At 34.0% G+C, this 16014-nt stretch overlaps 1 protein-coding gene and 1 long non-coding RNA gene across 2 annotated transcripts; both read left to right on the top strand.

Moving 5' to 3' along the window:
* Positions 1-1906: 1906 nt before the first annotated feature.
* LOC149259840 (uncharacterized) lies at positions 1907-2511 on the top strand. The gene is made up of 2 exons (XR_016247764.1): positions 1907-2191; positions 2289-2511. It is a non-coding gene; the product is annotated as an uncharacterized LOC149259840 (long non-coding RNA).
* A 2363-nt stretch (positions 2512-4874) lies between these two features.
* LOC149259839 (uncharacterized) lies at positions 4875-7135 on the top strand. Its single transcript, XM_089377652.1, has 4 exons — positions 4875-5659; positions 5839-6101; positions 6245-6794; positions 6895-7135. The coding sequence occupies exons 1-4, from the start codon at positions 5517-5519 to the stop codon at positions 7034-7036; spliced, it is 1098 nt and encodes a 365-aa protein (XP_089233778.1). The 5' UTR covers positions 4875-5516; the 3' UTR covers positions 7037-7135.
* Positions 7136-16014: the final 8879 nt, after the last annotated feature.

Raw genomic sequence — 16014 nt, 5'->3', positions numbered from 1 at the left:
TCATACACCGCATATGCCTTCAACACATTGTGGAGAGACCTCTGCGCAAACTGAAAAATTAATAAGCCAGTTAGTTGAGCCGCAAGGGTCAGTTATGAGATAAGTCGGTTATTGAAAAGAAAAACATCCCATATAAAAACAATTAGGGAAAGTGACAAATCTACAGAAAAAACCGTCAAGAACGAGCTAGTTGCAAACATAGATGGCATGATGGTTTGGTCCTCAAAATGTTTCCTTAACTCTGGCAGTTTCTCCTTGTGTGTAGGGTGAGAACCAGCACACGCACGATTTTGTTGATGTGTTTATTGTTTGGACATGTTAGATATGTCCATTTGGAGGATACTCTATATGTTGATCGACATGCTTAGAATTTGTATTTGTGTGCTAGTAGATGAAGTATAACTTGTTAAAAGTTTCACATTTTCCTATTCCAATATAATGAAGTAAGGGAGTCAATATAATGAAGTAAGGGAGTCAATGTTCACCATCAGTAATTTCTCGTGTTTTTCACCTAGATTTTTAGGGCCAAAGGCACCACCACACTTCAAACCATTTTATAATGAAGTAAGAGAGTCAATTTCAACTTTTGTCATTTCTCATGATTTTCACCTAGCTTCCTATGGACAAAGACACCATCACACTTCAATCCATTTTGTAAATGAGTTTCACATTTCAATAGTAGTGAATCTTCCTTAAGGTTAATAAATTGTAGTAATTATTTTATATGATATATTTCTTGCCACTTCATTCATAAGAAAATAATAATTTTGATAACTTTCACCCAACTTCTTAACAATTATTTGACTACTCAAAAATATATAGAAATGTAGATACTCAAATCTTTTAAAATATATACATGTTCTTAATTCTAAAAAAAAATATAGATAATTCAAATTGTAATTTGGTTTCATAAAATACCTATAACACACATCCTGCATCATCAAATAAAAATTTTCCAGATTTTCTAATACCCATTAAAATAGTTCCAATGTTTCAATAATTTTTTTCCAATATCCATTAAAATAGTTGTCTAAATATTCAATCACTGAAACAGATTCTAGTCAACACTAGAAAATTAGAATTTTCGAAAATTTCAAATACCAACTAAAATATATCAAAATAATATATAACATACATCCTTCATAATTGAATAACTTTTTAAATTTTCCATTACCCATTAAAATAGTTGTCCGAATTTTCAATCACCGAAACAGGGATTAGTCAACACTAGAAAATTGATTTAATTTTTTTTTTCAAATACCAACTAAAATCTATTTTAATCAGTACTTGACTTCAATCCGTACTTAAAAATTTGAACAGTTTGTTTTCGTTCACCTACCCTATGTGTCACGATTTCTATGAAATGCCATGATCAACAGAATTCACAATTTCTATCAGATACCATTGACAATATAATTCAAGATTTTTTAAAATATAATCGAAATTGTGAAGCCCAGTTGTCATCACGTCACCAAATCTTGATTCCATAAATAATAATAAAAAACTTGATTTTGAGCATTGCCTTCCGAATACTCAAACCCATTATATCCAGAGATGTGGCCTCCCCCAAATTTATTAATTAATTAATTTAGGATAGTCTTCCCCATATTAATTAATTTATTCCAATTTTACGTGACCATGAAAAAACTTAAACTTATTTTGGTGTTGGCTCTTCATTGATACCTTCAGCAATAATAGAGTTACTCGGAAAAACATAATGAAAGCCATAAGCCTACATCGAAATCCAATGAGTCTCTGTATGAAAAAAAGCCTTTGCTATTTTTGACTCGGGCATACACTACACAAGTGTTAGTGTTAGGTTGAACCTTCCCATAAAAATAGTAGAATATATATATATAATAAACAAATTTGACGGCTTGCATGCAACCCACTTGGCATCTGTGAGCCGAACACATGGGGGAGAAGCACGATGACCTAGAAAACACAGGGCAGAAGGAATAAAGGAGACAGGGCATAGTTATCAATTTCTATTAATCAATATAGCTAGCTAGTTGCAAGAGGTGTCGAGTTCAAATCTATCAACCTTCTGAGATACGGAGACAATCATGTTATGATAAGAATAGGCTAAACAGAGGAACATGGACATGGACTGTCGAGGAGGACCAAAATCTCATTACTTTCATTCTCAACCGCAACCATTGTTGCTGGCGTGCAGCTCTGAAACTCGCTAGTAATATATAGTTTTTTTTCAAGAAAATATATGGTTTCTTTACTGAGTCTGCCTTCTGCCTACTAATGAGAAATGTCGAGTCTTTTTTTTTTGGCAGACTTGCTCAGATGTGATAAGAACTATAGATTAAGGTGGATGAATCACCGACGGCTAAATCTGAAACGAGGGAGAGGGATTTTATCTGAAACAAGGGCTTTTATAAGAGTCTCAAAATGGGAGGTGGACAAGGATTTTTTGTGCCCTATCTGCATGCAAATGATGAAGGACGCGTTCCGCATGGCTTGTGGCCACAACTTCTGCTACATGGGCATCATGATGCATCTCAATAACAAGAGCAATTGCCCCTGTTGTGGCCTCTATCTCACAAACAATCATCTCTTCACAAATTTTGTATTTAATATTACTTCTTTTTATTAGATTCATGATACTTTAGTCCTTATTTTTGAAGCTAGAAATGTTTGTTAAAAGATGCAGAATTTAAAATCAAATCACTGATTGAGACTTTAGATGTACAGGTACAATTTCCCCTGCTGTGATCAGCTCTTCACCAATTTTGTATTTAATATTAGTTCCTTTTATTAGATTCAGGGTACTTTAGTCCTTATTTTTGAAGCTAAAATGTTTGTTAAAAGATGCAAAATTTAAAATCAAATTACTGATTGAGACTTCAGAATTTTAAGTGTTTTTTTAAAGCTAGAAATGCTCGTTAAAAACGCAGAATTTAGGTTCAAATTACTTATTGAAACCTTTAGACATTCGGCCCTTGAAACTCGTGTTTGTTTCAGATTCTTGCAAAATTTTGTTTCAATTTCATTTTTATTGAGACTGGAAATCATAGCCAAACAAAGCTCAGAAGTTAATTGGAAACTGCGTGAAAATAAAAAATGCAGCAGTCTTTAGTTGTCTTCGCTTACTATTTAAATATTCATGTTGAGTTTCTATTTCTACTCGAAGCGACTGTTGATTGATGGAAAAAATCATTTCTCATTATGAGAACCTTTGTGTTTTGGATTCTTGCAATTTCTTTTTGTTTTCATTTTGTCGTGTGAAGGTTGAAGACTGGAAATTATTATAAAAAAAATATCAAAATTTAACTGGAATTTGTTGCTGAAAATCGACGAGTATTGCATTTGTGTTTTCTGGTGTTCAGAAATGAAATTGTTGCCATTTTTTTGGGGGAAGAATATGCATAGAGAGAATAAGCGACAGAGGCACTAGGAGATGAGTTAATGATGAACTACCAATGACAATGATATAAATTATTATTGTTCTATTTCCTTGGAAACTACATATCTCAATAATTTTTGGTGAAAAATATATGGTTTCTTTACTGAGTTTGCCTTCTGTCTACTAATGAGAAATGTCGAGTCCTTTTTTCTTGTAGACTTGCTCAGATGCATTAAGAACCACAGATTAAGGTGGATGAATTACCTACAGCCAGACCTGAAATAGACATTTGTTGAGTAGAGGTAGACCGTCCAGGTATAGCCCTCCCAATGGAGTATTCGCTCCGCCTTTGAGCAGCACTACCGTCACCCAAAAGGCATTCTCCTCAGACATGTACAGCAATGGAGTATTCGCTCCGCCTTTAAGCAACACAACCATCACCCAATGCTTAAACACAACCATCACCCAAAATGCATTCTCCTTCGTATACCCCACCACACCAAGACAGCGCGGATCACAGGAAACTCATCCCCTTCGTATACCCCCACCAAGACAGCGCGGATCACAGGAGGATCACAGGAATCAGTTATTGAGCGGCAAGAGTCAGCATCCCCTTCGTATACCCCCACCAAGACAGCGCGGATCACAGGAGGATCACAGGAGTCAGTTATTGAGCGGCAAGAGTCAGCATCCCCTTCGTATACCCCCACCAAGACAGCGCGGATCACAGGAGGATCACAGGAGTCAGTTATTGAGCGGCAAGAGTCAGTTGTCAGTTATGAGATCAACGGTAGTAAAGTTTTTAATCGTCTAACACTAAATCTAATGGTGAATAACCAAGACAGCGCGGATCACAGGAGAGTCCATTTCAAATGGAAACGCCTTACGGCGTAATGAAAATAAAAAATGCAGCAGTCTTTAGTTGTCTTCGCTTACTATTTAAATATTCATGTTGAGTTTCTATTTCTACTCGAAGCGACTGTTGATTGATGGAAAAAATCATTTCTCATTATGAGAACCTTTGTGTTTTGGATTCTTGCAATTTCTTTTTGTTTTCATTTTGTCGTGTGAAGGTTGAAGACTGGAAATTATTATAAAAAAAATATCAAAATTTAACTGGAATTTGTTGCTGAAAATCGACGAGTATTGCATTTGTGTTTTCTGGTGTTCAGAAATGAAATTGTTGCCATTTTTTTGGGGGAAGAATATGCATAGAGAGAATAAGCGACAGAGGCACTAGGAGATGAGTTAATGATGAACTACCAATGACAATGATATAAATTATTATTGTTCTATTTCCTTGGAAACTACATATCTCAATAATTTTTGGTGAAAAATATATGGTTTCTTTACTGAGTTTGCCTTCTGTCTACTAATGAGAAATGTCGAGTCCTTTTTTCTTGTAGACTTGCTCAGATGCATTAAGAACCACAGATTAAGGTGGATGAATTACCTACAGCCAGACCTGAAATAGACATTTGTTGAGTAGAGGTAGACCGTCCAGGTATAGCCCTCCCAATGGAGTATTCGCTCCGCCTTTGAGCAGCACTACCGTCACCCAAAAGGCATTCTCCTCAGACATGTACAGCAATGGAGTATTCGCTCCGCCTTTAAGCAACACAACCATCACCCAATGCTTAAACACAACCATCACCCAAAATGCATTCTCCTTCGTATACCCCACCACACCAAGACAGCGCGGATCACAGGAAACTCATCCCCTTCGTATACCCCCACCAAGACAGCGCGGATCACAGGAGGATCACAGGAGTCAGTTATTGAGCGGCAAGAGTCAGCATCCCCTTCGTATACCCCCACCAAGACAGCGCGGATCACAGGAGGATCACAGGAGTCAGTTATTGAGCGGCAAGAGTCAGCATCCCCTTCGTATACCCCCACCAAGACAGCGCGGATCACAGGAGGATCACAGGAGTCAGTTATTGAGCGGCAAGAGTCAGTTGTCAGTTATGAGATCAACGGTAGTAAAGTTTTTAATCGTCTAACACTAAATCTAATGGTGAATAACCAAGACAGCGCGGATCACAGGAGAGTCCATTTCAAATGGAAACGCCTTACGGCGTAAATATGAAGAATCCATCCCCAGCACTTCCTCACTGCTTTATGTAACAAATTTGGAGAAGATATCCACTGATCGAAAATGGCTCTCTTCAACATACATAGCTGCTTCTTACTTACTCTATTAGTCATAGCATTTTGCATTTTGAATGGTATTTCAGAAGCAGAAGCCGCCCCACCGGCGCTTCTGACAAAAAATTCAACCGATCCACCGTTTGGGAACTCGTAAGAATAACTCTCCAACTCTGAATACCATTCACTTATATATTTTCTTTGGTCGAGATTATTTTGACATGAACGGCTAGTACTTTTGCATGGGAAGCCTAATTGCATGCAATAAATTTATACAATGACTTGCACTTTCTATGAATCTGTGTAATAATTAAACTTTTGTTATTTTTCAGGCTTATTCGAACAGTGAATGCCTCTGGCGTCCAAATTTATGAATGTCAAAAGAATTCAACTTCAACTGTGCTCCAGTATACTTCTGTTGGGGCAATGGCCACGCTCTACTCTCCCAATGGTATTCGTGTAAATGGGAATTTTACATCAGTGGGTTATCATTATTTCCTGGCTGAGCCTCTCGCTCAAGGCGGGAAGCCCACCTTTGCGTTCAGCATGGAGGCAGGAGAAGCCATCTCGGCTATCCCCGAATCAACTGTAACAGGTAGGGCAACATTTTCTTTCTGTAACATGAAAATCCTCAGAAGCCGAACTGTAAAAGTTTGCTTATAATCTTTGAACTTGGATTATGATAATTACCGTTTATTGAGAAAATGCTAATAAATTAATTGGTTTGTTTTGACACAGGGACTGTACTCGCTAGGAAAATGACTATTACAGCAGATGTGCCTGATTTGCTACTTAAGGCCGTTTCGCACAGTGGGAACGGCAATGCGAGCTCGGTATCTTATGTACAACGAGGGCATGGCAAGGGCGGAGTTCCTCCATCTCCTCAGTGTAATGTGGTTGGAAACCAACTGCAAATTCCATATTCTGCACAATATCTATTCTGGCAGCAGGATCGATGCCTCCCCATGGGAATTCCTGCAGTAATAAGAGTTTCAAAGGATTTTAGTCCTCTTCTCAGCCTTTACTCGGAGGGAATCCAGTATTACAAATTCAATGGTTCTTCTTGGAATAATTTCAATGTATCAGCAGATCTATACAATTCTCCAGGCCAGGAGGTTGTGGGTCGGCACTATTTCCCTACAAAACCCGATCAAAATGGAGGACAACGCACGTGGGAACTGTTCATGCCTTTCAGTCAAGTGACTGCAAAGGTTGTGAGTTCAATTACAAAGCAATCTGATAGTATTGCCTGGAGTAAATTGAACGCTACCAGTCATGGTGGAAACAAGTAAGTGATTGAACCCAACTGCTTTCGAATTTTGATATCTTCCTAATTTTCCTATTTCTACTGCTGCGATGATGACACAATATTACTGTTGGTCTTGCAGAAATGGATTATTTCGAAACGTGAAATACGTGCAGAGAGTTTCTACTGTAGGAGGTCTTCCTCCTCAAATAACGTCCGGATCTGCCGTGGTAGGAGAGGAATACACGTCTCCCTATTCAGCAATCTATTGGTTTTATGTGTGATCACTCTTCTGATCCAATAAGGCAACGCCAGATTCAAATGTCAATGAACGTTTTCGTTCTCTGTTTGATCACTCTTCGGACCCAATAAGGCAACGCCAAACTCAGAAGCCAATGAATGTTTTAGAGTATAACTACTAGACTGTACTGAAGTATTTTCAATGTCGTTGAATGCTTTAATTTTTGTAATTAATTTGAAGTGACAATTTAATTTATTTGGCCGATACTTGGCCATGCTGTCTCTCTGGCCACCGAGTACTTTGCATCTGTCAACTCCCATTATAAGTAAACTAATCACTTCGAAAAAAAAACCATCCTAGAGACAGCTAATCATAATAATGATTAATGTTCATTGACATGGTTTAATCAAATTAAAAAATATCTATTTATTAACTTTAAATTGTAATATGTACTTTTTAATATGAAAATTATTTAAGGATAAAAAAATTGTATTTTTTCGGGTTTATTTTTATATTATAATAATTCAGTTTTTGAAAAGTTAAATATAATTTTATTTTCCCTAATAAATATTTTATATATATAATATATATATATATATATATATAAATAATTTGTTTCATTAATGGATGTTTACATGTTTTATATGTGATAGAGAATAATCTATTTAACTCTTTGATGGTTATGATAATTAATGGACTCGGTAAGATGTTTGTGATGTTTTTAGTAATTGTAAATATTTAATTTTTGTAGTTAAATAAATTGGATATTATTATTTAAATTTATATATTTAATATTTTGATTAAGTTATACATAAATCAAATGTTTGGGTGATAACAAATTATATAATTTTCACATGTCCAGTAGTGAGGATAGGCAATTACCTATCCCTAACTATTTCCATGAATATTTATTCTCAAGGAAGGGATCAAGAGGGTATTGGTACCTGAGATGAGAAAAGAAGAAGAAAATGAGAGGTTTAGTCCAAAAGCTAAGTCTGGTTAAGACCAAATAGTTGTGACATGGTAAGACTGTTGATCTTCCAAGAAAGTATCATGCATGTGAGTAACAACTAGGGGGGACTTTGGCTTGAAAGCATGTCTGATGGTTGGGAGGAAATTTGGAAACACACAGTTGCATTTGATTTAAACAATCAACAATATTTCTACAGGAATCAGATAAATACTTATATTTATTGGAAGTTCAATATACTGTTAAAGATAATACTTGTATTTTGTTGAAAGAAACAGATGTGCTATTTTATTAAAGTCCAAAAGATTATCATTAGAAGAATTTAGTTAGCATGGTAGATATCTAACAGCCATTAGCAAACTACAATAAGATTTGTGATTAAAGGTAATAACTTTCATTCGGAAGAGTTCATCTCCTAGGGTTATAACATACAATATTTAAGAACAGGAACTAGAAAATAAGAAACCCTTAGTAACTAACTAAAATTGTATTAGAAAAATTTCTGAGAAAAAGAAAATTGCAGTTCTCTTAAGGGAAAAAATAGTATTATTCATAAACATTCCATATAAGAAAATAGTTGATGTGGAGTTTCAATACTTTATAATCTGCTAGCTATAAATACAAGCCTGAACAATAAATCAAACTCTAAAGCCAAATCAGGGTTAATAAAACTGTACAATTGAAAAAAAAACAAACATTTTAAGGGATACCAGAACTATCAAGATATCCCATAACAAGTCTTATCATTTGAAATTATTAGAAATTTAGGAAGACAAAAATCTACACTCAAAATAGGTATGGAGCTTATATGTAAAATCTATCAAAATTTGTATGCAGAAAATTATCACAGGAATATATATCAAACTACCTTCATGTTGGGATACGATTTAAAAACCGCAACTGGTTAAAAAAATGAATGTGATATTAACAGTATGAAATATAAGCTAATCTGTGAAAAATGGAAAATCGGTTGTTGCCCTCTTATTACTAGAGCAGGATAAGCGAACTCGAAGCAAATCTCGTAAGAGATTATAAAAGAACAGACCTGTGCTATGGAAGGAAAATCGGACTCCTCAATATGTATAAACCATATCATTACACAGGACATAGAGATTTCGTCATAACGGAGTTCCATTTAATATAGGAACCTGGGAACAAAATTAATCTTTCATATACTGCTTTAAAGCTTAAAACACAAAATAATTTACAAAGAAAATTTGTACACCAACTCGGGTTGTAAGCCCAGAATAATAACTTAGATTAACGGTCGCATCATGTTCAGTACATAGAAATACATTGCCACCAGGGCATCTATTTGTAGATTTCACGACACCTATGACTTAACTACGAATGAACAAAGAGCTTAGCTATAAGATGGCATGATAAGCTGATAAACCCATCAAGATTCTGAAGCTTTGCATTCCAAGAACTTTCAAGACAAGCATTCACTTTATCCAAAGGCCGGACGAAGTATTGACACTGCAATGTGCAAACTGGCATAAGGAGGAAGGGTTTTGATTTCCAGCAATCATACCCTTGCCATATGCATCCGACGAAACCTATCCAAAAACCATGCGAACCAGTTATCAAACCGAAAGACTGCAAATGTAGTTGCAAAAACAATGTACAAGCTTGATCATGAAAGCCCAATACCTGAGCTGGAATGTTTTGATAGAGAAATCCCCTGGAGGTAGCAAGCGTCAGAACCATCTCCGTGGAACTAATCGCCCAACAAACATTCACGACGGAGCTTTGGCATAGCAGGATGGACTTCAGCAATAGAACATAGCAGTAGAAACGAACGAGTATGAATGTCGGATGCCATGAACCAGAACCAGAATACTCTACCAAACCAAAAGGGAAATGCCAAAATCGCCCAACAATGCGACTGCGAAAGGGTTTGAGGGAAACTCTCATCGTCGTCCGATAAAGGGTTTAAGGGAAACTCTCATCGTCGTCCGATGGAGTAGCTGCATGGTGAACCATCAATGGGGTGACGTCCCCGAGGAAGTAATTGGCAGCTGCGAAGCAACCGGAAGGGCCCAGAACCATGTTCCTGCCAACCCTTGGGTGAATCCAAGAGATAGCCATTAGACTATAGTCACATAACCTTAAAGGACAAAATCATTAACACCAGCATGCGTAAAAATCAAGTTGTAAATTATTATGTACTCATAGAGCATCCATTATTTATAAGTGTAATACATGGATGTTTAATACATTGCAGATGTTTCAATTCGAATATATTTATTTCATTATTGTCTTTTTTTAACTACTATAATTAATATAATAACTAGATATGTGACCATGTTTTAAGAGAATGTGTTTTCAGTTTCAAAGTTTTTTTTGGTATCATAGAGATACAAATTCTTTAATCTACATGGCCATGTTTATTTTTTTTATTATACTAAAAAATTATAATTTTATTCATAAAAATGAGTGAGAATTATATTTTTTAAATACATATGCTATTTGTATTCTTATATTAAAAAAAAAAAAACCAAAATGAAAACTTAGGTGAAAGAGCTCATATAAATGTCGAGTTCCTCTCACATTGTCTATATACATGTTATACATTAATTTTAGTGCTAAAAGTTTTACAAAAAAAGACAGAGGTCATGTGATTTAAGAAACAACATTCATAGGCTTCCAATAGAGTAACAACCACAAATACAAAATCACAAATAGAAATACCTATAACAATAATGAAGAGTAAATCCAGTAGACATAAAGTGATGCACATATTAAGTTGCAACACACCCCTGAAAGCGATCCTTGTGTAGCTGGTGTTGAATCTCATAGATCTATGCATTGATGTGCTCAATAATATTCCACATGCCCTATTCCATATTGAGGCCTTCTTTAGAAATGCTATCTGTAGTTTTGTTTCCTTCCCTATAAATTTGTTTGCATGTGAAATAAGAGAAAGAGTCCTAATCCCCATCATTTCCTCCAAAATAAAATAATATTCTACAAATATGTGATTTATTCAGGCAATTGATAGTAAGCATTGAAGTCCCCAAAAATATGGATATATGTGAATCTTTGTCTAAGGAAAACAATAGTTTCTTTTTACAAGCTAAGTATTCATCCTCTTTGTTGGTCCCTCTTAGCAAACCATTTTTTTACTGAAAGTGTTATGCCTTCGAAAGGTATAGGTTGTCACATGTTTAAGGACGATCCATTGAAAAAAGCCCAAGGTCAATTTTTATGAATTAGTTCAAGTTTGAGAACTCTAGGAGGGGAATTGCCTTTTTCTTGGGGAAAGTGGCTTAATATGGCAAGGACTTCCACAGTGATATGATCAAGGATCAACTGCTTATCCTAAAAAAATTGTTGTTACCGGCTAGCCAAACACCCAATAAATAATTAATGGGAGGGATTTGATGACATGACTATTGTAGTTCAAGCACTAGGATTTCCATACTTCTTCAAAGTTTGTACCTTCCCAAAGAATTGAATGACTAAAAATATTTCTACAAGTAGACCATACTTGTTGATAAAAGGGACATGCAGTAAATAAGTGTGGGATGGATTCATCATTGTTTTTACATAGAGAGAAGCATCCTGGTCTATTGATCAAGATTTTTTGTAAAATATCCCAAGTTGGTGCCTTTCTTGAAATTAGGCACCACATGAAGAATTTTTCTTTTGTTGGGCACTTTACACATCAAACCGCCTTCCTCCACCAGATTTTGTCAAGAGTCACTCATTCATCCTGAAGAAAGAGGTAACCTATCTCGGGGGTGTAGATTCTGAAAAGGGAAATGCTCCAAATGAGTTCATCATATTTGTGTGTCAATCTAATATGTCCAGCTAAGAGAGCTTGTAAATATGTCTACCATGTGCCACGTAAAACCTCCTCTATTCCTAGCTCCCTAATTGATGGCCATCCTAGACTCCAAATTGAGGAGGTTGTGGGATTTTAAACTTGAGACAACAGGGTATAAGCTCTGTCGCTTAAAAAATTGATGAGCGGAAAGGGAAGTAGGCGGTTTTGACCATTGCCACGCCATAGGTCCAAGTCAATTCTGCCTTGGATCCCCTGCTAGTTCTTTAGGGCAACCCATTTCCAATGGTGTCAAAGGATTTGAGCACTACCCTCCAGGTGATTGATGAATTTATACTAGATTTGTCAATCATTTGAATCCAATATTCTAGAGAGCTAGGGGAAATGTATTTGTGTGTGACCACCTACATCGATAGGTTGTTTTAGGAAACCAACTTCCATTAACATTTGGTAGAAAGGGCTTTTAAAAATAGATGAATATTCTTCAAGCCCTAGCCCCCAACACTTTTGGCATAAACCTTGTGATTAATATTAAACCCTATGATTAATATCATAAAACTTAGGATTGTAAACCCTAAGATATTAAACGCTAAGTTTAATATATTAAAACCTAATATTATTATTACACGCCCTATTATTATAAAATCTAATATTAATATATCAATATTATAAAACTCTAACATTATAAAACCTAATATTGAAAACCCTAAGATTAATGTTATACAGCCTAAGATTAATATATTAAACCTTAATATTAGAAACCCTAGGATTAATATTATAGACCCTAATATTATGATTAAAACATAATATTAATATTATAAAGTTGGGAATTATAAACTTTAGGATTAATATTATAAACCCTAGGGCTAATATTAAACCATCATTAATGTTGAGCATGCATTACCATGGTTTTTAAAAGAGCAAACCATGGTTTTTAAAAGAGCATTAGGGTTACAATGGTTTCCCAAATATGACCATTCTTGACCTTACTTGACCATGGTTGACCTAGGTTGCCAACTATTGAGCATGACTCACAATGATTGATGAACGTTGACCATGCTATATCAGTCAACTATGATTGACAATGGTTAACCGTAGTTTGATGCTTGTTAAACCTAACAATCCAATATAAGACTCCATGGTCAACCATGACCATCCACTATGGTTCACTCTAGGTCACTTATAGATACATTATGATTCCCAAGGTGGGTATGGTTCACTATGGTAGTCATGTTGATTATTGTTGGCTATGATGCCCATGTGAAATATAGTTGACCATGTCAACAATAGTTACCCATACTTAAGATGTGTTAATGTATAAATTAACTTAAAGTTTAGAATTTATAAAGGTGTAGATTAATATGTTATTAATGTGTCATTAATTTTATATTAATCTTTTATTAATGTTATTTAAATATTTTAGTAGTTTTATTCATTTTATATTAATAAATTTTTATATAAATGTTTATTAATTTTATATTAAATTTATATTAGGCCTCCATGGTCAACCATGCCCATGCACTAGGATGTTTATGGTTGAACACGATGTCAACCATGTTGATGGTTGACAATGGTCATAGGGATTCACTCACGAGCAATACCACACCACGTGCATTCATATTGGTGGATATATATTGAGAAAAAAATGACATAATATATTGAGCATATGATAGGGGGTATATGGTTTTTAGATTGGCACGTATAAAAAATGGAGCTCAAATTTAATGAAAAATATAAAGGAGTATAAAAAGTGTTAATGAAAAATGGATACCTATAGTATATAGTGAAAGGAGGGTTTTTTAAATTGTGAAGGTGTATTGGGTTAGTATTGGTAGGGGGTTGAATAATGTGATTTTTAGAGTTATTTTCTTATATGTAATCAAATTAATGGTATTGTTTTGTATACCATGAGATATGTCAAAGTTTCATTTAGTGACACTCTTGTGACAATGGTTGACCATGGTGACCATAGACAACTAATGTCAACATTGTCCATCAGTAAAATTCCCCACTCTAATAATTCCAAGAAGATATATATATATCTTTTGACCATGAATACCATAGATAGAAAGGTTGAAAATGTTTGACTATGTCATTGTGTTGAATATTGTTATATATGGTAAAAATAGGGTTGACTATATATATATATATATATATATAGAGAGAGAGAGAGAGAGAGAGAGAGAGAGAGAGAGAGAGTTTCCAATGTTTCACTATGTCATTGTGTTGACTGCTATTATATATGGTAAACATAGGGTTAACTAAGATTAATCACGGTCAACTATTTAAACATTGACTATAAAGGTTTGATTATGTTTAAATATGTGTTTCAACACCGTAGTCATGTTGACTATAATGCCCATGTTCATATCAACAATAGTCATTCATAGTTAAACAGTTCATCTATAAATTATTTATAGTTAAAAAATTATAAATGTGTATGTTAATATCTTATTATTATATCATTAATGTTATGTTACACTCATATCAATCTTTTATATATATATATATATATATAATTAAATCTTAGCAATATATTTAATATTAATTATTTATTAAATAAATATTGTATTAATAATAAACAATATTAAATTATTGTTTTAATTAATAAATTAATATATTAAATTCTATAAACTCTATATATTAAACTTTATACACCTTGTATTATTTATATATATAGATACCCGATATTTTGAACCCTAATAGTATAAACTTCACTTAACGCTAAAATATATTATAATCTCATAATTCTAATTTATAAATTAATATATAGTTAATACACTATTAAGTTATGAATTTTGAATTAAGGAACCATTGAATCATGAGTATTAAAGAGAATATGATATATTTTTTTCATTACATAAACTTTGTACACAATTATCATGATATTAATTTTTAAGATTAAAAATGGGGAAAAGCAGCAACAGCAAATTTATATGTGTATTATGTTTCTAAATTATAAAATTAATAAATTTTTAATGTATAAACTGATTTAATATTAAAAAAATTTAGAACATTTAAATAATGGAAAATTCACAACTTAAATTTGTAATTCTAATAAATTCTTATTAAATATATTAAACCAAAAAATATAATTAAAAATTCACGAATCGGATTTATACGACTATTTTCTGTGTATAAGCCCATTTAATATTAAATTTAATGGATCCCTACATTCGTTGACTATTGAAGCCTACCATCGAGATGCAAAACCTCTTATACATCATTATTGTTAGGGTACATCACTAGTTTAATTCTGTAAATGCCAATGGAAAAACTGCAAGCAATATTATTGAAGCCTACCATCGAGATGCAAAACCTCTTATACAGCGTTATTGTTAGGGCACATCACTAGTTTAATTGTGTAAATGCCAATGGAAAAACTGCAAGCAAGTGTAGAAAACCCTCTAGATGGTTGATGTTGTGACTAGAGTTGATTTTCATAATATAATATAAATTTAACATTAATGTATTTATTAATTTTTATTTTTTTTGGTCAAAGCATTTTCTTCATGTTTATAGAGTCAGAAAGAAAATATTATGAAAATGTATATATGTCATGTTTCATTTGGACATTGGTAAGAAAAAGGAATTTGTAAGAAAAAAAAATTGAAGTTTTGTTTCAGTCAAAGTCCACTAGACTAAAAAGTCAGCCCTTATCGGAACTAGTTGGCCCAAGTCTCCAAGAACCGCCTATTGAACCCTCTTGGACAACTATATATGAGAGGTAGTTTGACTCATTTGGAAGATCATCCAATCATGCAACAAGAAGCATATCTAAACCTAACAAAGAATAAGAGAAGGATGAATTAAAGAAGAGAGAAAGTTAAGCAAAAAGAAAAGAATATTATTCCTTTTGTTGACTGGAAATTGTGATGCTACAACTTGCACCTATGAGGACATAAAACTATGAAAAGGACAAATTTTTATGTGCTATTGCAGGCCTGAAATTTCAAGACTGGAATTTTAGGAAAATGATGAGTTTGACCTATTTACTTTGACTTCAGACCTGACTTGGAAGAGTGTTGGAATTGGAGTTTTGGTGGCGGTTCTGGTTTTGGTCTTGGTCTTGGATATCTAGTTTCGATCTGATTCTATAAGAGAAGGATTGTTTGGATTTCCCCCTTATGGGGTTTTTGCCTTGGCTTGGAGGCTAATTTTGGTGTCTTTTATCTCTTTGTTTTTATGTTTAATTGGACATTTGAATAATTTCTAGATGAAGAATACATAACAAATAATAAAAGGATATCTAACATTCATA

Source organism: Pinus tabuliformis, chromosome 6 (assembly GCF_031772625.1).
Source record: "Pinus tabuliformis cultivar Carrire ecotype Pingquan chromosome 6, CPIR1, whole genome shotgun sequence".
Taxonomy (NCBI): Eukaryota; Viridiplantae; Streptophyta; class Pinopsida; order Pinales; family Pinaceae; genus Pinus; species Pinus tabuliformis.
Note: the sequence above shows the minus strand (reverse complement) of the source record. Positions and strands in the feature narration are given on the sequence as shown.